The sequence below is a fragment of the Eubalaena glacialis genome, chromosome 1 (assembly GCF_028564815.1).
Source record: "Eubalaena glacialis isolate mEubGla1 chromosome 1, mEubGla1.1.hap2.+ XY, whole genome shotgun sequence".
Classification (NCBI taxonomy): domain Eukaryota; kingdom Metazoa; phylum Chordata; class Mammalia; order Artiodactyla; family Balaenidae; genus Eubalaena; species Eubalaena glacialis.
In genome coordinates this window covers 217719463-217743851 of record NC_083716.1, presented here as the reverse complement: position 1 = coordinate 217743851, position 24389 = coordinate 217719463, and the positions used below count along the sequence as shown (strand labels likewise).

General features: G+C 34.1%; 2 protein-coding genes and 1 long non-coding RNA gene across 3 annotated transcripts in view; 1 reads left to right on the top strand and 2 right to left on the bottom strand.

The window, feature by feature from the left end:
- The window catches only part of VWC2L (von Willebrand factor C domain containing 2 like), a 154891-nt gene extending 151081 nt beyond the window's left edge, over positions 1 to 3810 (bottom strand). The window contains exon 1 of the mRNA XM_061204710.1: positions 3421 to 3810. Coding sequence (XP_061060693.1) covers positions 3421 to 3810 — 390 coding nt within the window. The remainder of the gene's footprint in view (positions 1 to 3420) is intronic.
- LOC133100531 (uncharacterized) overlaps positions 1 to 24389 on the top strand; it is a 232872-nt gene that overhangs the window by 194722 nt on the left and 13761 nt on the right. The gene's annotated exons all lie outside the window — the stretch shown is intronic.
- Positions 7649 to 24389, bottom strand: part of SPAG16 (sperm associated antigen 16) — a 922479-nt gene continuing 905738 nt past the window's right edge. The window contains exon 16 of the mRNA XM_061204724.1: positions 7649 to 7824. Coding sequence (XP_061060707.1) covers positions 7649 to 7824 — 176 coding nt within the window. The remainder of the gene's footprint in view (positions 7825 to 24389) is intronic.

The following is a 24389-nucleotide window of genomic DNA, read 5'->3' as shown; positions in this document are numbered from 1 at the left end:
TTTTTATCCTCAAGACTGCCCTGAATGTTTTTGTCCTTTGCATGCTGGTCATCTCATTCTTTGTTTTCTGCAACAGTTCCACCTTCCCAGCCATTAATATCTCTTCACCTCTATTCAGTTATATACTTGGCTATAAAGTCATTTTGTTTAAAAAACATATTTAACTAGGTCATCTCTATGTATAACAACCTACATTTTGTCCCTTGTTATTCTTTAGACTGAATCTAAATATTTTGGCCCAGTACTCAAGCTCCTCTTTCCACGTTCCAAAAATGCTAGGCAAATTTATGTCTCTCTCCTTATAATGGCATTTTAGTAAGATCCCGCTTCCTGTTATTCTCATCTCCCTCCTCTCCTTGCAGATTTTATTCATCCCAATCTCTGATTTTGCTCAAGCAGTTTCCTCTTTGGAACTTTAATCTCCCTGGATAAATTTTAATTTTTTAAGAACAATTTTAAGAACAGTTTCCTCTTTGGAACTTTAATCTCCCTGGATAAATTTTAATTTTTTAAGGCTCATCTGTGACCATCCTGAAGAAAAAGAAAGTTTGTCTGACCAAACCTCACACCATGTTGATAAGCTTCTGGCACCACAATCCCTTGGTGTTGGCCTTCACAATCACACACTTTAGACTTCCTTTTCCCCACTTCTCTCTCCACGTTGTTCATGCCTTCCTTGTGGGTGGAGATTTTGCCTTCTAGATACCTTACTTTCTAATGTATGTACAGTACACCTACAGTATCTCATATATCAAAAAGCCCAATAAATGCTTGTTGGATGAATATATAACGTAAAAATATCTTGTAATACAACCTTCTTAATAACATGCCAAGATTATTATGTGAAAGTTGCATACAGCTTTAAAGATCAGCTTACAAGAGACAAGAAACTAAATTAGAAGACAATCAGATGGCTGATATTTACTTAGGTGTACATAGTTCACATAGATAAGTAGAACATTTAAAAAAAAGGTGTTGGAATTCTTTCACTTGAGTGACTTTTAAAATCGAGCTTCCATCATAAAAATGTAGGTGAAGACATGGAGGAATGGAGAATTTAGAGTAAATCCCTGGACATTAGAGTTTAGAAGGAGTGAAACAACCATTTGTTCAATATCTATTGTGTACCAGTCATCACAAGACTGCTAACTTCATATAAATTATCTCACAAAATCTTTCCAACATCTCCTCCCATCAGAAGTAATGATCATGATGGCCATTTTGTAGCGAATGCTACTGTGGCTCCAAAATTTAAGGACTCCTTCCAAAATCTTACATCTAAGTGATGAATTTGGGATATGAATCCAGGTCTTTCTGACTCTAGAGCCAAAGTGCTTTGATATAGGCTTTCTTGTTTGAATGTATTTAGAAATAGGTTAAATAACTTGACAATTTTGGACAGGTAACAAACTTTCTTGGTCTCAGTTCTTCATTCTTATTAATGATCTCTAAAGCTCTTAACACGAAATCCTTGTGAAAAAGTGGCATCTGTTTTCTTTTTTTAAATCACATTGATTTAAAATCAATGATACTGAAAGTCAGGGAAAAAGTTGTGCATATCAACAGATTAAATATTAACTATAGCAGGGACAGATAGTTGGAGTAAAGGAATTACTAACTTGATATGTCTTTATTGTTTGACATGGTAAAATTATTATTACCTTTGAGATAAAATAAAATCTAATAAAAACAGGGAAAACTATAGCATTTTAAGTGGTGAGCTAAGTTAAAAAAAAAAACCAGTCAGTATCTTTTCTTCTTTTATATAATTTGGTAATCAATATGTAATAATCTCACATTTTATCTTGGGTACTTTTTATTTGGGCTAGGCTATCTTAAAATGTCTTTTTTGCATTCTACTCTAGATAAATATGCATGTTAGAGGAGAGTGACATGATTCTAGAACCACGTCTAGAGTCAATCACGTGCTGAGTATTTGCATTTACTTTTGTTATCCTAAGAGTAAAAGTAGCTAATAACAAAATGTGTCCAATATGTTAAAGACCAGAAAGGCATTAATAAATATATGATACTCAACTATTATTTGATGTCAATAATGGTAATTTTACTAGACTCTCAAGCCTCTTCTCAATATTGTGCAACAAAGTATCATAATACGTGAAAAAAAAAGTCTAGAATAACACTTATGTGTAAGAAAGTTGAATATGATAATTATCATTAAAATTTCTCTCGTGTCCTGAGGAATCTAGTTAAAATAAACGGGTTCCTTGGGTAAATTAGAACTGGTTTGAGCCCATAACTTGGAATAGACCAAATGCAATGAATTGCCAATACACGGGAAGTACTCTGATCATGATCAGTTAAAACCTTTTTCCACGTATTGACTTCTTCCACCATTTGATTCTTGTAAAGAAGGAAGTTGGGTCAGTGCTAATAACTGAACATTTCTTCTCTCAAACATAAACAGTCTCACTGAAAACTAGCTATATCTTCTTTTGCCTACAAGATTCTGAGCACCTTGTCACAGAACTTAGGTGAAATGAAAATCTTTATATCAAGCCATCAGTATGACAGAAACTCCAAGGCACAAACTGCCATTACATTTGAGGACATGTTGATATATTAATTTATACCTAAAGGGTTCATACCTGGCTGTAGGAAACACTAATTAAAACTAGCCATTAGAGAAAAGAGACTCCAAGAAGAAATAAAAGTGAATTCCAAGTTACTTGAAAATATGACACAAGCATAAAAGAAAGACTAAGAAATACCATGGTACCATGGAGGCTGAAAGGCTGAAAAATTAGTCTTTTTTTTTTTTTTTTTTTTTTTTTTTTTACTACCTTTTACAAGGGACTATGATAAAAATTCAGTTCTCTCTGGGGTCCTGTAAGTAAAAAAAAAAAAAATCTAATGAGCAGAGAACAGAATGGGGACCATGCTCTACAATAAGTAAGTCCAATGTATATTCTAAATATAAAGACCACAGCTCAGAAGTGTGTCTCTGTAGCACTTGCATTTCCATACACTAAATAGATAATTCTAGACTATAATTAAATGGCTCCAACTACAGGCTAATAAGCCACACACACACCCACCCAAAAACTCACAAAATTTAAACATTAACTTAATGGACACATAGCCTTTAAACAAAGTTGTTTCCTTCGGAAAACATATTTTCTTATAACACCAAAAAAATGTTTAAGGGCAAAAATAAAAGATGGTAACATGCTCCAAATACTTCTGAAGGAAAAAGTTATTGTGAAACCCTACAGATACTGATCAACAAACCAATTACCTATTTGTTGACCACACTGGTACTTATGCTAACTGGAGTCATATTTTTGTAAATCAAAGAGAAATTTAAAACTGTGTTTTTCCAACTGTAATTTTAATGTAGTAATCTAAGTATGTGGTGTAAAAAGTTAGTATTCAATAAATAAAAAGGGTAACTCATACCTTGAATTCCTCCAAGATTTTGTAATTTTTCCCATGATAGTCACAAGAGTTTTTCACTTCTTTGCACTCAGGACAGCATCCATTGTGTTCCACTTTAGTACACTTTGGGTGAATTTTAGGGCATTCTGGCTGGTCACAAACAGGTCCATCCAGAGCACAGACACATGGACAGTTGGAATGCCCTGGGAAAAATCGTTCTCCCAACTTGTATACAAAGCCGCTGTCATCCACACACCCTTTCCCTCGATAGTCATCAAAAATCAGATTGTCATTACTGGAAGTCTGGTCACCTTCATCAGCAGGATAGTCTTCATGACTGATGGCAGCAGAGGTGACCAATCCAGGGATGACCAACAGAAGTATGCAAGCTTCATGAATATGGAGAGCCATCCCCCTCCTCAAAGGATTCTGGATGTTCTCCTAATATTAGATATACTCAGCTCCTTCCATGAGAATACAAGAGGGGTAGGCTGAAAAATAAATATTTAAAAAGAATAATTTGACATATATAAAGCAAATATAGATTCATTTAAACCCATGCTCTTAACATGTTTATTTGAGGTCTATTTGGAAGCTACTAAGACCTCAAATCAACTAAGTTCATGCAACTATCTACACTTTATTATGAAGTTTGGAGGGTTGATCCTTGGCAATATATGCATTAAAATTGTCCTTTATGGACTTATTTCACCTAGGAATCTTCAGCTTAAATTTACCTTCTGAATTTCAAAGGTCTAGCTTTGTCTAAATTGTAAGAAGTGGTTTTACCGAGACTCAAAGGGTGATCTTACTAATAGTTACAAATAACTTGAGAATATTTGAATTCACATTCTCTTTGAATTCACTGACTAAACTAATGAGTGACAGAATGTATATATGTTACAATCATCTGAAAGAAAACTCAAGGGATTAGTGAGAAGACATTCTACTTCTAAAAGAAAGGGAAGAAACCAACAGCTGAATGTAAATTATCAATGGATGCAGCTACTACAAAGGTCTTCTTACTTCTTTATGCCCATAATTGGAGAACAATGGTCTCAATATAGGTGACTTGTTTAAGTGAACATGAATCTGGATTTTGAAACATAGTTAAGAAGGAAAATAGCACAACTATTCCACAGTGAATAAAAGAAAGAAAACTTTAAATAATAAATAAGAAAATGCCAGGTATTGAAAAGGATTTGTTAAAAATTTATTTGTATTATTGTCCACACCTTTATTTTACTCAGGAAGTAAGCTCCTAGTGGGCAGGAAAGATGTATCTGTAAATTATTTTTACAGCAACTTGACTCTAATATTCATGTAATAAATACTACTTGAATTAATTACTTCAATATAAAGTAAATGACATTCACACACTCTTGAAAACATAACTCTTTTTTGACATGCCAAAGATACTTGCATTTAGGCAATTTGCACAAAAATGCCAGTGTAACTGTTTACTGAAGTTTCTTAAAAATAATAGGGTGTTGCCAATTCATAGAAAATATGCCTTATTAATTTGGTGTTATTGACTCTTGTACACTTCACTTAGTATTAGTGCTTAGTGGGGAGTGTTGGTAGTGGGCTCTTATTTAAATTATCAGTGACTAACTCATACAAAGCCTTGGGAAAACTGTGACTTTAGGGAGTAATAGATAAGAAAAGTGTAAAGTAGTTCATTTGCCTATTTAAATGGTGCTGGCTTTATGCCAATATTGCTAAAATTGTGTATAGGACATTTTCAGATCATTTATAAATGTTATTTATTGGTTTATTTTCAGATTATAATAGCAATGATAAACCATCGATTTTTAGTCTAACATGCAGATAATTTTAAATAAGATAAAGATAGCATTAGAAAACTTCAAGAACTATTATACTTGCATTTTAAGTTAGATATGCAGATTCTAGTAATAGTAAAATGGAAGGGAGTATATTCATGCCCTCCTTTAAGAGAAAACTGCTTTCTAATATTAGAATTCCTTTTGGGTAGGTAATGATAAAGGAGATGGATTTCTTTTAAAATATGTCAAAAACAGTGAGTCATGACAGAATAAAAAATAATGCAAACCTATAATTCTACTTGAGAAGGTGGAAGCTCCCTTTGACAAAGCATTTTTTCCCTTAAATTACTACAGAGCCCACAAACATAATACAAGCTTCTGAAAAAACATAATTTTCCAATTAAAGCATGCATTTATACATTTCCCACATATTTAGAAAGTTTATCTTAGAAGAAAAAGGAGCTATTGTGCTTTCTTATAGTTTTCTGGTAGTATCTGTCAATACATGCAAGATAAGCCGTATAAAATACACGTATCATTCTGTTTCAAAAGGACATAGAAAATGATCTCTTTGTAAGCTACAGGTAGGCATTAATGTGTCAGGTTAGGGTGAATGTAAACTTAAAGGTAAAAATAGGGATGTAATACCTACTTTATATAAACATTAAGCATGCTTTTATTATATGAAATATATTTTAAAATCTGCATGGAGAAAACAAGGTCTTCTTTTCAGTATAAGAAAGTTATTTTTTTCAAGAGCATTCTTCTTAATTAAGCTACTGTAGTGCAGTTTAATATTTATTTAGGAGAAGAAACATTAGAGAAATCAAAATGTTTATCTGAAGATTTTTTAATAAGTAAGCAAACATTGCTAAACTGAGGATCACTTCCCAGCTAAACTTTCCCCCCACCCCATATTGCTACATATGATTTTAAATGACTGCATCTATTTCTTTGAGAAAACAAACATAATTCATGTCATGAGATACACTTACCTAATCACTCTGGAGGTTAAATGGTGGTGGTGGGGGTCATTGACCAATACAAACTAAAAGATAGGTATGTTTTAGAAAAGCAGTTTCTTTTTAATTATCCAAAGAATACATTTTCAGGCTTGAATTAAAGGCAATCCATTCTACCTCCCATTTCAAAACACAGTCAAGAAGCAGTCTCCCGCCCTTCCAGAGAGAAACACAGCAGACACACATAAGAAATATGCTTTGGATCTGTCTTCAGAATTCAAAGCAAGAAGCAATGCTGGTCCTGTAGCAATCCAGACCCCAGTAGCAGAATCATGTTGAACTTATTTTTAGCCTTTTCCCAGATCCTTCTATGAAATTTCCCGGCTGATTACGCCTCCTCCACACATGAGTTCACTTACACAGTGTTTGATATGGCAGTAGAGGTGATTTGGCTAGGCTCTGAGGATCAAAATCAGCAACAGCATGCTGTAGCTTAAAGCCCACTCCGCTGGCAGTACCGTCAGCATCATCCACGATATGTTGCTTGAATCCCCTCTTAAACACCAGAAAATACTAACTGTGGACGTGAAGGAAAGGAGCAACTTTAGCTGGGTTTCTGCATCACTGAGAGCAGTTTGCAGACTGCTGATTTGGAGCTCATTCCGCCGGCAGCTGGGAATTCCTCAGCACCACGGACAGCGCCAACAACTGGCTTCTGAGCCGAGCTCGGTCGAAATCCGAGCTGCTCCTTTGGACCAGGCTAGAGCGTTCTCTAAGCAGTCGCACTTTATACAATGGATGCATGCATTAAAGGGGGAAAGGCATTTTACGTGCAAGATACTTACTTGCATTGAGATTACGATGTTTTTTTTTTCTTTTCATTTTTTATTGTAGTTATACTTAATGCATTCTCCCATGGGCTTCAGAGATGAAAGTTCTGGAAGAGCCTAGCATTTAGACTTAAGCCATCTGCAGTCTCTGATTATTATTAACAGATAAAGTATAATCATTGTTAAAGAATCTGTGAAAATGTATGCTCCCCAATTCTACTTGACCCTTTGCTTACAGAAAGACTTTCCCTGTGCTACATGATTAAACTTCAGGTCTTCCTGCAGTTTAGATTTGATTTTTTTTAAAAAGTAGCCTGGTTCTCCTGCAGTTTGTTTTGTAACATTCAGAATCAATCTGTAATTCATCTAGTCTGTCATTAGGCGTCATTGTAAAGCTGTTTCTTCCAAACCGCTAGCAAAGATGCTCTGTCTCGAAATTCTTATCAAAAGGAGAAAGAAAAAGACCCAGACACAAATAAATGAGCAGAAAGTTATTTTTTTTTTATTGGTAACAGTAATGAGCACTAAAATATATGTCCAAAGCATGTTTTAAAGCAAATTGTAAATGTTACCTGCTGGCATATTTAACCAGATATTTACTGGTTTTGGACTATACGAGGCATTTTCAAGCCTTAAAGGGAATGCCCTCCGCAGTGGGATATGCTGACTGTCAAGACCACGTTCGAATGGTGCCGTCGGAGTCTCCAGAAAACAGAGTCTCTCCGTCATGAGAAAATACGACCGTGTGAGCCTCACTCTCGTGGCCCATCAATTTGTGGATCTGCCCCGATTTAAGATCCAGCAAATGGATAACCCCATTGCCACTTGCCTGAGCTAAAACTTGACCTGACAGAGAGAAAGAGGGAGGGAGGGAGAAACAGGGAGAGAGAATGAATATCAAAGTTTTATTTCAAGCAGTCACAGTTTATAAGCAACAGAATATACAGTTTTGTTTCAACTGTAATTCAGATTCATTTTACGTGAGATGTCAGTCATTAAATATGAACTAACTCCTGGCTGTATAGGAAATAATTCCAGTTAAAATTAAGATATGCCAATGATTAGATTATAAAATTTAAAATGCTCTATCTACTTTACATGCAGAGGTCATCAAATACCCTGCTAGTCTCCTTATATTTGGGATTGATAATTTTGAGAAGATGAGATTGAAAGCAATTAAGCAATGAAGCTTTCTTCTTCGAGTGAATTATTTCTGAAAAAAAGTGTTAAAAAATAGGATTCAAAATGTATCTAAGGCAAAGATATATACATATACATATATACATGTATACATATATACACATACACATATATACACACAGCAGGTAATTTAGAACTTAAATGTTTATTATAATTAAATTTGTTTAGTATACTAAATCACTACTTAGAACTAATAATATACATTTATACTTTAAAAATTGTGGTACTCATTAGTGCAACAAATTTTTTTTGGAGTCGAAGTGAAAATAAATACCTCCACTTCAAAGATGTCTTAGGTTTTTTACTCTAATTTAAAATTCAAAATTCTGTTAAACTAAAATTTTGTGTCATAAGAGAGCTAAATACAGCACAGAGTATTCTCATAATATTTATCCCATATATTTGTGAGTTAATAATTTCCTTAAAGTGAAAAACATATTAGCAATCCCATTCTAACTAATACTTTTATTAAAGAAGTCCAGCAGCAAACTATCAGGGAATTTGGAGGTAAGTAGAAACAACAGAATATGTCTACATAAGTATGTGGGTTAAATAAATGACTTTAGTACTGTCCCTGGGATTATCTAATCATACTTAGAAGGCATATAATATTATCATTCCAGTAATGCCATTTAAAATTCATTAAACTCTTTCAACACGTTAGATACTAGATTTAGTACCTAACATATATATTGATAATTCCATATAATCCTTACAATATCTAATGATAAAGAAAATAATATTAACTCCATTATATAGGTGAAGAAAGAGAGTCCTGGAAAGGCTAAGTAACTTGCTTAAGATGACACCCTAGATACGGAGGGAGCTAGCATTTAATCACAAGCACTTTGAATCCAGAGCCTGGGGTTTTAGTCATTTTTTCCACATCCAGCATAGCATTGTTATCAGTGATGCCTTCTTGACAGATGTTAAGTAGGTGATATATTGTTAAAATAGAATTTTTCCATTCCATAATAAAATTTCAATAATAATATTGCCATAAAAGTCACAGTCAAATATTTAATCAAGAATTATAACCCAAATTGCCATGAATGTCTCTAAAACAGAGAAAAGTTATAAAAGTAAAGTTAATCATGATAAATATGGCCTATTTGCAAACCTTTATATCTACTGAGCTTCTTCACCTAGAACAAAGCCTGACACAGCAAAGATCCTTAGGATGGATTAGAGTGTCCAAAGCAGCAGATGTGAATATTTATTATAAAGCCCCTTCTACTAAGTCTTTGCCGACAAAGGCATTACATATGGATTCCACTTCCAGCCACACACTGTAGGCAATTGTTGTTTGTGACTTTCCTAAGAATCAAATAACTTTTTTCTTGTATTCTTCATACAACAACTAGGAAGGTGGTAAATATCATTTTCTATTTTTGAAAACAAAACCAAACAGAATCAAAGCCTATAAAGAAAAAGGAAAGAATTTAGGTTTTAAACCATTATCTTTTGTTGGAGTCAAATCTGTAAAAATTTTAATTGGAAATATTTATGAAAGTTCTTGGTAATTCCTGAAAGCTTGTTCAATAAAATAGAGAAAATGATAATATTGGAATTTAATGATAGGATTATATAATTCAGCAGCACCGTGCCTCAGGTATCTAAAAAACGTGTCTTTGTTAGAACAGATTTGAGTCAGCAAGTTTATGGTGAGGTTTTCAGGTTTACTTGAATTCATTTTCAAAAGGCTGTAAGATTGTGTGTGTGTGTGTGTGTGTGTGTGTGTGTGTGTGTGTATATACATAAAATCATGTTCATCTCTAAAGTATATTGGATTATTACATGGCATATAATGTCTGACCCCAAAATTAGTTTTACTGGGAACTGAGATGCTGAACTCTTTCCAGGTTAGAAGATTTTCAAAATTACTTACCAGGATGTGTCAATTACTACATTAGTATCTGTTGGTGTGAGAGACAGAGAGATGGCACTCTCAAAAGAAAAAATCACAGTATGACTATTGGTGACATCTCTACAAAGCAGAGTATTTAGAGACATGTGCATAGTTATCTTTCTATATATCCTGATGATTGGCAATAAAAAGTAAACTACAATATGAATCATTGGTCATACCAATGTCACAGTCTTAATGACAAATTTCGGAAGAATAGAAGATGTACCTACCTCAAACTTGGTCAATGGAATTAAAATATGGTAGACATGAAATTTTAAATAGTACTATGAGGATTTATGAAAACTTGTACCAACAATGTTCATGTTAAAGTGAATAAGCCTCTTTCAAAATAGAAATATAATTTATTTTTATTTCACATTTTAAAATTTTATAACATTTTAATAAAATATGTAACCATTATAACATTTTAATAAAATTTTGTCTCCTAACATGCAATTCCTGAATAGATTATTTAAAATATCATTTAACATGGTATTTTAAGAATAATTATACTAAATTATAAATGCACATATCCACAAATATCACATGGATTTAAAGTATATTATTAAAAAACATAGAATAATATAGTTTGCCAACATTGATTTAAAAATAAAATAGCCAAATTGGTTCCTAAAGGTATTTAAAAATATAAATATCTCAACATGTATTAAGCAAAAAAGAAGCAAGTCTAGTTTCCTTTGCTGTGCAAAAGCTTTTACGTTTAATCAGGTTCCACTGGTTTATTTTTGTTTTTATTTTCATTACCCTAAGTGGTGAATCCAAAAAGATATTGCTGCAGTTTATGTCAAAGAGTGTTCTCCCTATGTTTTCCTCTAAGAGCTTTATAGTATCCAGCCTTACATTTCGGTCTTTAATCCATCTTGAGTTTATTTTTGTGTATGGTGTTAGAGAATATTCTAATTTCATTCTTTTACATGTAGCTATCCAGTTTTCCCAGCGCCACTTATTGAAGAGACTCTTTTCTCCATTGTATATTCTTGCCTCCTTTGTCATAGATTAGGTGGCCATAGGTGTGTGGTTTTATCTCTGGGCTTTCTATCCTGTTCCATTGAGTTATATTTCTGTTTGTGTGCCAGTACCATACTGTCTTGATTACTGTAGCTTTGTAGTATAGTCTGAAGTCAGGGCATTTGATTCCTCCAGCTCCGTTTTCCTTTCTCAAGATTGCTTTAGCTATTTGGGGTCTTTTGTGTTTCCATACAAACTGTAAAATTTTTTGTTTTAATTCTGTGAAAAATGCCATTGGTAATTTGATAGGGATTGCATTGAATCTGTAGTTTGCTTTGGGCAGTATGGTCATTTTGAAAATATTGATTCTTCCAACCCCAAAACATGGTATATCTCTCCATCTGTTTGTGTCATCTTTGATTTCTTTCATCAGTACTTTATAGTTTTCTGAGTACAGGTCTTTTACCTTCTTAGGTAGGTTTATTCCTAGGTATTGGGTTGGCCAAAAAGTTCATTTGGTTAGTGAATACATTGTTCAATAAAATTCTTGGTGAAAATGAAAAATGTCTTTTACTTAAAACCAAACGAACTTTTTTGGCCAAGCCAATACGTTCTTTTTGATGTGTGGGCAAATGGGATTGTTTCCTTAATTTCTCTTTCTGACCTTTCTTTGTTAGTGTATAGGAATGCAAGACATTTCTGTGTATTAATTTTGTATCCTGCAACTTCACCAAATTCATTGATGAGCTCTAGTAGTTTTCTGGTAGCATCTTTAGGATTTTCTATGTATAGTATCATGTTATCTGCAAACAGTGACAGTTTTACTTCTGCTTTTCCAATTTGGATTTCTTTCATTTCTTTTTCTTCTTTGACTGCCATTGCTAGGACTTCCAAAACTATGTTTAATAAAAGTGGCGAGAGTGGATATCCTTGCCTTGTTCCTGATCTTAGGGGAAATGCTTTCAATTTTTCACCGTTGAGAATGTTTGCTGTGGGTTTGTTGTATATGGCCTTTATTATATTGAGGTAGGTTCCCTCTATGCCTATGTTGTGGAGAGGTTTTTTTTTTTATATCATAAATAGGTGTTGAATTTTGTCAAAAGCTTTTTCTGCATCTACTGAGATGATCATATGGTTTTTATTCTTCAATTTGTTAATGTGTACCACATTGATTGATTTGCATATATTGAAGAATCCTTGCATCCCTGGGATAAATCCCACTTGATCACAGTGTATGATCCTTTTAATGTGTTGTTGGATTCTGTTTGCTAGTATTTTGTTCAGGATTTTTGTATCTATGTTCATCAGTGATATTGTCCTGTAATTTTCTTTTTTTGTGCTATCTTTGTCTGGTTTTGGTATCAGGGTGATGGTGGCCTCATAGAATGAGCTTGGGAGTGTTCCTTCCTCTGCAATTTTTTGGACGAGTTTCAGGATAGGTGTTAACTCTCAGCAGACTGGTGCCTGCTGCAGGGTTTCCTAGCAGTGATGGCAGCTCGCCCACTCCCCAGGACAGCAGGGACAGTGATTGGTGCCTGCTTGCAGGTCCCCTAGCTGCAGCCATGGCCCACGCACTCCCAGGACAGTGGGGGCAGCCACTGGAGCCCACTTGCGGGTCTCTTAGTGGTGGCGGCAGCCTGTGCCCACCCTGGAGCTCAGTATGGCAGTGGTGGCTTGCGCCTGCCCCCAGAGCCCTGAAAGCACATGCGTGCAGGGAAAGAAGCTCCTATGGTGGTCCTGCCCCTCTCCTCGTGTGCCCCCCAACAATGGTGCCTTGCCTCTCTGGCAGGCCCAGGCTTCTTCTGAGTGACCTTCAGTTGCTACACTCCAGCTTCTTCAGGCTGTCTCCATGCATCCAACCCTGGTGCTCTCCCTGGGTCTGACCACTGAAACCTGAATTTCAGCACCCAGCCCCTGCCCGCACCAGCAGACGAGTGGTCTCAGGTTGCAGAGTGCAGGGGGGTGGTACTGACCTTCTGTGCAGGTCACTCTCCATTTTGCCCTCTGCACATCGGTTGCTGTGCTCTCCTCTGAGGCTCCAAAGCTCCCTCTCCATCCAGACAGATCTCCCTGCCAGTGAGGAGCCTTCCCAGGGTGAAGGAACCTTTCCTCCTTCACAGCTCCCTCCTTGAGGCACAGGTGCCCTCCCGATTTCTTTTTGTTTGTTTTTCCTTTCGTCCTACCTGGGTACGTGGAGGGTTCCTTGCCCTTTAGGAAGTTTGAGGTCTTCTGCCAGCGTTCAGTAGGTGTTCTGTGCGAATCGTTCCACTTGTAGATGTATTTTTGCTGTATTTGTGGAAGTGAGCTCCGTGTTCTACTCCTCCATCATCTCCCACATATATCAATTAATTCTTAAAAGCACACATTCTAGTGTATATATTGTACCTACTAAAAAACTACAAACTCATGTTACATCCCTTCCCACATCTCCAGCAAAATTATCTGTCTAGTTCTTCCATTTCAATTTTGAATACTATATTCTGTTTTTCAGAGTCCAAACTGCAGTGGCAATCATTTCACACCTTTTCTCCCTCTCCATCCTTAACCCAACTTTTATCCATTTTTCTTTGCTACTTTTCTATAATTTTCCCATTTCCAACTGTTATGTTTACAATATTGAAGTGCTTATTTTTAAGATGTCAGGACCATTGAAAAGATAACCCCAAGTGATTTTTGATTACAATTTCTTTACTTTTAAATCTACCTACATTAATTCTTAAAGCTTTCTTCAATTATGCTACTCCCATCCTAAAATACCATAAATTTGAATAGAACAACAACAAAAACAGCAGGAACAGTGACAACAAAGAGACCCCTTAGAACTCTTGACATTCTCAGGTTTTGTTTTTTTAGATCTAATTACGTCACTTTAAAAATACACAACTGAGATGAAGTGACTCGCCCAAGGTAAGAAATTGGCATATTCATGGCAATTGTAGAACTTGGTTAAAATCAGATCTTTGACTTCCAAATCAGTGCTCTTTTTACTATTTCCTTCTGACACTGAAAATGTCCTAGTATCTTAGCATGGCTTTTAAACCCCCTTCACTAATACAAATCTGCATTTACTCACCCAAGTACACTCTTACATGAACCCTGTGTTCTCCATCAAAAATTGCCATCATTTCTTGAGTGTATTTTTTCACTTCCCCACCTTTGAATTATTGCTCCTATTATTCCTCTGGTAGAATATTTTTCTTAGCTATCTTCATGGTCCCTTACCTTATCTTCCTGAGAAAAGTCAACCCATTGATTAAATCCCAGTTCAAAATGATTTTCTTCACCAAGGTGGGTACAAGGCAACTCTAGTGGGGAAGATCGTCCTCTTCTGAGCATTTATTGCATTTTATTCATACATTCATATGGTAATAAGATGCCATAAATTATAGTTAACTATTTATTTATCTTGCCTTCTTAACTTTGTAATTACTCAGGAACAGAGTCATGTCATATATTTTTGCTTTCACCCCAGTTTAGCACCTAGGCTGCTGTAGTCAGTACTCAGTTATAACAGTAACAGTTTTCACAACTACCTTTTTTAGTCCTTTTTATTTGCCAAACACCTTTCTAAACACTTTACACACATTATCTCATTTTATCCTTACAGCAACCCTATGGGGTGAATATATACCTGCACTATCCATGATAGCAGCCACTACTGACTGAGCATTTGAAATGCAGCTAGTGCAAACTGAAATGTGCTATCAATCATTGTAAAATGCTCACCAGATTTTAAAGACTTAGTATGAAAAAAGAATGTAAAATATTTCATTAATAATTTTATATCAATTACATATCACAGTAATACTAATTTGGATGCATTGTATTAAATTTAAAAAAATTTAAAAATTAATTTCACCTGATTTTTGAAAACATGGCTACTAAGAATTTTAAATTATATATGTGGTTCACATTATGTTTCTACTGGACAGTGCTGGCACACACTCTGCTTCATGCAGGAGGAAAATGAGACAGATAAAAGCAACTTCCCCAAAGCCACGCAGCTTATAAGTGGTGGAATCTGGAAATGAGGACTATCTGACTCCAGAGCTAATGCTCTTATCCTCCACGTCATGCCCTAATACCTCCAGATGAAATTTTATTGATTGGCTCAGTGTTGGCTTTCCCACTGTGATTAAGCTGCCCTCACTAAAATGTAACATGAGTCAGAGTAAATATCTCTTGGGTGTGCAGCTCCAGTTTCCAGCTGAATCTATGCTTGCTCCTAGGAATACTTTAAGATTAATTTCTATTTAAGTACAAGAAATATTTCAAAAATTTCATTTCTGTGGTTACCCTAATGGTACTTATTGACTCCAAGAATCTTATTGTACAGTTAGTTAGCTTCCTGGGAATATATGAGAGACTTAGGAAAGCAGGTTTATCCTTTTAGAGCTCATAGAGCCCAACCATGTACCCAAGATTCAATAGAGCCTTAGTGAGCAGAAAGCTAGATACCTCCACATCTTTGGGAAGTGTTTTATATTAAGATGTTATAAAATTTATTTTTTTTTTGCTCTAGGCGAAACAAACCAGAATATATCATCCTTCTGATGCTATGCTTTCAACATTGACTAACATTTCCTCAGATTCACTCAAATAGTATTTTTGAATATAGTGAACATAGTTTATCCAATTCCTTACACTAATTGTTCATGAAAACACTTCTTGTTTTGTTGAAAGATTTCAACTTTGTTTTGCATAAGAGATTCCTTCAGAATTAAAAGAAAAATTAAATTGTTAGATAAATAAAGTAAAATTATCTAAAGTCGAGATATTGGGACTTGACTATATGATAATTCATATTCCCTGAAATTCCAAATGAAAATCATGAGATGAATGAAACCTTTCAGTAAGTAAAAATTGGTGGTCAAGTTTTAAGGAGGTAGTGGTTCAGTGACACTTTCCACAGTAGCTTATACAGTGGCCAAAATAATGCCATTTTGTAACAGAACATTCAGATAAGAAAAATAGGTAGTATAAGGTTATGAAATTTACTAAGTCATGTTGACAGGAATCTTTGGCTTTTTCGTTATAATTCACAACACTAGTTAATGTATCAAGACTTAGAAGTTGAGCTTCCTTGGAAAAGTCCTTAATCTAATAATATTTACCCAATGAATCAATTGTTTGGATCAAAGATGAATAGAGTCCTATTTAATGAGACTCATTAAATGCTATATCTGTTGAAACTGTACACTTATTGTTAGACAATTAATTTAGAAGACATACTTTTCTTATTACTCTGTCTATACACTTAACACATATATTAGCAAAAAGGTCACAATGTCCACTTACATGTTTGATCATGTTACCAAAATATAACTTGCCAGCAATATGAGTCAACAGTTGACTAAAACTATGCAGTTTTCTATTATTTATACCACCGGGAATAGCATCATTCTGGATTAAATGCATGTGTCTGCATGAATTCTGTTATAAGAAATAGAAGCAGACTCAAAAAAGCTTAAATTTTAAGCTTATTACAAATAATGAAAATGTGAATGAAAAACATCATTACATTTCTCATTAAATTCAGTAATTTCTGATTATTCATGCTTTAAATTTCAAGCAATATGTTCCCCCAAAGAAACAAAAACACCCATTTTGTATTTCATTCAAATTAGTCTCATACACAGATCACAGGAAATTTGTTTATCAATCACAGATATACATGAAGTCTAAAACAGTTGTATGCCATATATGAAATAACAGAGTGGAGAAGGGAGGCTTTGATCAATAAGGAAATGATTTTTATACACATCTGAACCAATTTGAAGCAATTCTCCTGATCAATATACATAGGCAGAAATGCTTCTCAGCATTTATTACCTGTGGAGAGCATTATTGATTAATTGTATTGATTTTTAGAATGCATGTGGAAAGGCATCTGTTGTTTCTTTAAAAGATGCCTCAAAATGAAAAGTATCAAGAAACTATTTAAGTTTTGAGGATTTGCATTAATGGCTCAACCTGGGTCATTACTCAGAATTTCAAAAACATCACTGAAGGAGATGTGAAATTTGATTTAGTTTATTTTGCACCCTATCACTAATCAATACATTTCAGAAAAAATTATTTCTTGGCAATTTAATTTGCTTAAGTGCTGGTAACAATTTTTAAACTTTTTCAGTATTTTTTTTTACTATGTATACTCTTGCTAAAAGGTCTTAACTTTTCTCTTGCAGGTAGTACCACTGGAACAAGGATTGAGTCAAAGTGTAAATATAGGCTAAAAATAAATGCATTTTAAATTTCTCTTGGTGGAAACTCACATCATAAAATGACAATAGAAAGTTTCAACATCTAATTTTAGGACTAGTCAAGCAGATATGTTATTTAGAATAGATAATATGTTTAATGGATACAACAAACAGAGGATGAAGATAAAATCTACTGTTACTTAAACTTGGTATGGAATGTTATTTATTAAGTGAATTTTGTTCCACAGAGTATGTTTTATCTGTTCACCCTAAATAAAGTTTTAAACAAATATGGTAATTGTTTTTTGACTTACACTTGAAATCCACATCCTATATAGGAAGGCAGTTCTTTGACACTGCAGAAATTCCTAAAACTCAGCAATAAATCCAAAAAGTAAAGTATTTCCCTGCTAGGAACAGAACTTTTGGTCTTACCATATGCAGTTTTTAAAATAATTTCCCCCTATTTATTAGGAGAGCATGAATGAATATCTTCCTGAACAAGTGCTTTCCTATGTGAGCTGTCTTCTAAATATTACAGAAATCCCTTGTGAGATGCACCTAAAGTCCTAAAAAATGTTCTAATTACTGAATCTATTTAGAATATCAACAACAGCCACCTGCTTTCATTAAGAAATCCTTGTAGACCTCTTTCCTAACTTGGTCTTCACCTATGCAGCTGATCAGTGTTGAAATAATATTTATTCAGGGACCCATGCACCTGGAGATTTGCAAACAAACATTTCAGAAAAGCTTTTGCTGATGTCAGAGGAAAATCTAGTTTCAGTTCAGTTCTGAGGATCAGATAAACTATGGTAAAGTGAAGTTGAGAGCAAATCATAGACTGCAATATCTTTTTCCCCATTATTCTTGAGTAGAGAAAAGACCTGAAGGCTTATATTTTATACCAAAAAGTAATTAAAACTAACTTTTAAATATTATTATAATTAAAGTACTTAGTATTTCTCTCTCTCTCTTTTTTTTTTTTTACTACTTAAACCATAATGTGTACTACAGTTTAAAAGTCAGAGTTCTAATATTTCGGAAATTTTTCTCTTCAGGGACATTTGTGTCATCACTAACTTCGTCATAAGGGAATCTCCCTTTCTGAATGTGGAGTCTTGTCTGTGGGACAGAAAACACTGTCAGCTTCTGTTGGTTAATGTTGAGATGGTGAATTATTAATAATTGCATCCTTATTTTTAGAACTTCATCCTTTCCTACTCCTGGGCAATATCGTCCAATGGGTGAAAGTGGTTAAGTGATAAATCAGCATCACTACACCATTAATAGCTATAGTCAAGAAGATGCATATATGTGATTTAGTAGTTACAGTCAAGAAGATGCAAATATGTGATAAAAGAATTATAGCCTGATGATAACCTCTCTACCCACTGCCAAAAAAACAGAAAAGAATGGCTGGGATACCAAATGTGAAAGTTCTTTTGAGTATGGAGTGGCTAAACAAATTAAAGATAGTATAATTTGCTTGGTTTTAGAAAAATCATTAAACTCTTTGAAATCATAGAGATTAGCCTAAATTTCAAATCTGTCATAATTCATTACCTGAGGAAATACACAGTCCTACCATCTAATTGACATGTTACCTTCAAAGTGATTTGAAGGGGTTGATAAAAGATAAAACCACTAGTTTCCATGTTTTAGGTGGGGGGGGGGGGATGAATCAGGAGCTTGGGATGAACATACACACACTACTATATATAAGATAGATAACCAACAAGGACCTACTGTATAGCACAGGGAACTCTAATCAATATTCTGTGATAACCTATATGGGAAAAGAATCTGAAAAAGAATGAATATATGTATATGTATAACTGAATCACTTTGCTGTACACCTGAAATGAACACAACGTAAATTAACTACACACCAATAAAAAATTTTTTTAAAAACCCACTAGTTTCCATTATCTATTTTTTCCTCAATGTTTTCTATTATATTCTGTAATACTTACAACCACATGTGAAGAAAACATTATTTTCATGCTTCATTTCAGAGAAAGAAATGGAATCATAGAGAACTGAAGTAACTTCTTTAAAGTAACAGAGCTAGTGTTAAAGCAAGAATGGCAACCCAAGATTGTTGTAAACCTTTTCTATTCTATAGCCTGGGGAAAAAGGAAAGTAGTTATATCAGAAAGCTAAGCTGATTTGGCTATTACCTGAAGTGCTAAATAAATTTATATTAACTCATAATTCTGTGAAGGCATCTTTATGGAAATCTAAAGTAATATTCTAGTATATTGCATTCTGATGGCATGGCTTTGTATCTCAGAAAATTTAAAGCAACTATATGATTAGTTTGTTTTTACTCAGACTTCCTCCATCACACTTTTTCATTCTTACTCTCTTAATCTGGCATTCCAACTTATATCAAATGGGCTTTTGATAAAAGCTAAGAGACAATTTGAGATTTAGGGCCCTGATGAATACTTGGGGTGAAAGTTACAAGACACAAATGATTTAGATGTGTACATGAGGCATAAAAATGACAAAGTTGACACTGCAATTTTTTTTTTTTTTTAAATAGAATTTGACTTGTCAATAGATGGAGTATTAGTTCAGGAACTGTTCAGTTGCAAGTGAAAGAAAACTCAAAGTGGCAAAGAAAAAAAAATAATATAGATTTATAACTCAGAAATACAAGTAGACTGAAATCAGAAATAGACCAAGAGGTTGGAATGATGTTATAAGAGCGCCATCCCTCACTGTCTTTCAATTCTACTTTCTGCAGTGTGGATTTACTCTCAGGCAGGCTCTGTCTACTTTGTAGTCCCAACAGGTTCAGAGCCTCCCAAACTTAATATCCATGGCAAGAGTACCTTTATTGCTCAGCAGTTTCATACTGGGTAAAAATGTCCCACATTGTCAAGCTGGGATCATGTGCTTATCCCTGGACCAATTACTATGGCTGGCAAGTGGAAAGGTGTGATGGACAAAGCCAGGACTGACTGCCCACTACAAAAGCTGAGAGTGTACAAGAGTTACCCAAAGGAAGACCAAAAAATGCTGTTATTTAAGAGAAATGAACACTTTGCATGAAAAAAAAACAAAACCCAAAAAACTACAACCTACTTTGGATAGTCATTCCACATATGCAAAGCCAGAGTCAATATTTGCGTTAGAGAAGAAAACAAACAAAAACAAGCCACATTCTAGGCCACTGAAACAGTGCTTTACTTTCCCACTATTTTTCCATTTGGCAATCCATCTCATTCTATAATCTTGCCTCCTAAAAGACTCCAGTGCGAATAAATTGCATCTGACTTCACTAAGAAATCAGCACAATTATTTTGTTAAACAGATTGCCAATGTTTGGAGTCCCTTGATTTACAGTCAGACTTTCAAATGCAGAAAAATCCCAAGGAAAATTGCAAGGAAGGTGGGGGTGAAATGGGAATTACAGTTGCAAAGGAAAAGAAAGAGCTGAACACCTATGTAACAAGCAATGTGTGTTAGAAAGTGGAAAATATCCCCTAAACTCAAGCCTCCTTTGCACTGACTAGATATTCTGATTATTAATATCTGAGTTCCATTCATATACCAGATTATAACCTCCAAAAGAAATGCCAACCCAGAAAGTCACACCGAATTTCCTTTAAGTTAAAGAATAAAACTGTTATAATCTCTATAGTTAGAAACATATGTCATAGTTTTTAAAAAGCTTTCCTAATAATCTCAGTGTTTGCAAGAAGGAAAATGACTTAAGAAAACTGTCTTTTCAAGGGCTCTTCTATCTAGGTTGATATATTTTAAGTTTCAGTTAACAATCTTGCACATGTTCAAAAGAGCTTGATGTGATTTACAAAGAGGTCTGAACACTAAAAAGTTTATTATTTCAGCTATCTCTAAAATAGAGACCATTTTCAGAAAAAAAAGGCTAAAAATATATACAGCCAAATAGACAAAGGTTATTTTGAGAAGTCATTATCTTGAGAAAATATACTCTTTTTGCTGTAGTCAGTATTTACACTAAAAAAAAAAAATCATTCTTTGGGAATTGTTTCAGAATAAAATAGATGAAAATGCAAGGGGAGGGTATCGATGAAACAAAATTGAAAAAATCTTATAGTCCTTGGGTAAATGGTGTTCATTATACTATTTTCTCCACTATTATGTTTGGAAAATAAAAATTGAGTTTAAGGAATATTAGACATATAATAAAGTCAGCATTACTGTGTAGTCATTTCTTACATTTAAAACTAAAAATATGTTTGATTGTTATCAGAGAAGTGTTCTAGAACTAGGTATATATACAATGTGTCTAAGTAATTATGTTACCACCTATAGAGAGCCAGATAGTGATAACTGAAGTTACTAAATATAATGTGTTAGAAAAACAAAATTGAAACCAAGATGAGATTAATAGATCATTTTAATTGTAATTAAAAAAGTAAAATACGTATTACTTAGGATGATCTTATCCTAAGTGCTAAAAAGTAGTTGCTTTCAATGTCTTTTTAAAGTCCTTAACTCTTGTACATAATTCTGAATTAGCTTTCAAAAGTGTCTTCTCGACATACAGATGGCCAAGAAGCACATGAAAAGCTGCTCAACATCACTAATTATTAGAGAAATGCAAATCAAAACTACAATGAGGTATCACCTCACACCAGTTAGAATGGGCATCATCAGAAAATCTACAAACAACAAATGCTGGAGAGGGTGTGCAGAAAAGGGAACCCTCTTGCACTGTTGGTGGGAATGTAAATTGATACAGCCACTATGGAGAACAGTATGGAGGTTCCTTAAAAAACTAAAAATAGAATTACCATACCACCCAGCAATCCCACTACTGGGCATATACCCAGAGAAAACCATTATTCAAAAAGACAAATGCACCCCAGTGTTCACTGCAGCACTACTTACAATAGCCAGGTCATGGAAGCAACCTAAATGCCCATCAACAGACGAATGGATAAAGAAGTTGTGGTACATATATACAATGGAATATTACTCAGCCATAAAAAGGAACGAAATTGGGTCATTTGTAGAGACGTGGATGGATCTAGAGACTGTCATACAGAGTGAAGTAAGTCAGAAAGAGAAAAACAAACATCGTATGTTAAAGCATATATGTGGAACCTAGAAAAATGGTACAGATGAACTGGTTTGCAGGGCAGAAATAGAGACACAGATGCAGAGAACAAACGTATGGACACCAAAGGGAGAAAGTGGTGGTGGTGGTGGGGTGGTGGGATGAATTGGGAGATTGGGATTGACAATATACACTGATGTGTATAAAATGGATAACTAATAAGAACCTGCTGTATAAAAAAATAAATAAAATAAAATTCAAAAATTCAAAAATTCAAAAAAAGTGTCTTCTCTACATTGTGAACCATACCATATAATTTTAAGTATTTAAAGTTTTAAAATTAAATAGTAAGATTTGTATATACTAGGAAGCAGTTATTTAGCCAAAGAATTGATAGTAATAAGCTATGCTGATACTGAAAAATAATCACAGCTCAAACTCAAAAATTCGAATCCTGAAATCATTACTATATACCTCCAATTGGACTTAAAAAAAAAAAAAAAAGTTGCCTGTGTAGATGTACCTTGTATTATAGACACTAAAATAATACAAAGATTTTTGTTAAAAAAGCACTATCCATCATAACCGGAAAGCAGATTGAAAATACAGAATGAATTTCCTGGCACACACTCTATGAACCGGCCAATGGTAGTACCCAAATACACAAGATAATTGTTCCACCATCTGCTTCACATTGATTACATAGTCCTGATGGTACATTTCCTATGACTGTGAGAGATTCCATTTAAAAAATTAAACATGATTTGGACTTTCTAAATTAGGAGTCTCTTCAAAATAGCATAAAAACTGGTTTTAGAGCAAATCTAAAGCTTTGATATGGTTCTCTTTTCTAGGAATTAACATCTTTAATATTTCTCATGTATAACATCTTCTTTGTTTTTTTTCAGCTTCATGTTAATAGTGTTGTAAAGCATGAGGGGTTTCTAGTTTTTAATCGAGTGCAAACATGCCTCTGAAGATGTACAGGGTCCTGTTTAATCCTGCACATAAAACACATGCACACTTTCACTTAAATGATTCTAACTGATATGAATGGCAACTGATTTTACTAGATAACTATTTTGCAATTTTGGCAAAAAATATTTATAAAAAGTATTTTATTCTTTTCCTAAACCTGAAAGTACAAATCCTCATTTATTATAACTTACTCCAATAAATAACTTACCTTTCATGTTTATTATTTAGTGAACTAGTCAAAGAGAAAAAAGTAACTTTTTTTTTTTTTTTTTTTTTTAACACAACCCTAGATATTCTTGAACAAAGCTTTTCCAACTGGTGACAGAAAGGAGATGGCAAGACAAAGTCAATCAAATCTTACATATTTCCTTCAGGGGCTGACAGCCAAAGGCAGGGCATAATTGTAGGAAAACTGTATTATATTGTATCATTCAACCAAGAAAAGGGATAAGCTACCAGGAAGTCATCTAAGATTCATGAACATATCTTTAATCTAATTTCAAGAAGAGAGATTGAAAGGCTGCTTCCCTATGAGATATTTGCATTTTAAATTAATTTTGATTTTTATTGAGGGAATATGACATGGTTAAAGAAATCAAGTTCTATAGGCTTATAATAAATAATAATACTTTTCTGCCCTAACTCCTTTCACATCACATGGGCCCCTTCCCCAAAGTGCCTATTTTAAATCCTTCTAGCTGCTGCTTTTGAAATTTGCCACCATATTGGACAATCATTTGTGCCACTGCTATTTTTCAATATATCAATTTCAGACATTTTCCATGAAATTCCTATTAGGGAGAATATTAGACTTTTATGTAATTACACTCAGTTCTCATCTCTCCATCCTTCCAACTAGTTGATATCACAATTCTAGGTTCAGTATTAACAAATTCAGTTAATACTTAGTTCAGTTACATTATTATGACATCTATCCTTATCATTCACTGCTGACTCAGTTAGGATGCTCTGATTATATATCCCTTGTTGCACAAACTTACTTCCCAGATTTTTTTTTCTTTCTGGGTTGGTTTCTATGTACCTGTCACTAATCACTCCTAAACTCTTCTCTAGAACTATAGAACTTCTTTCA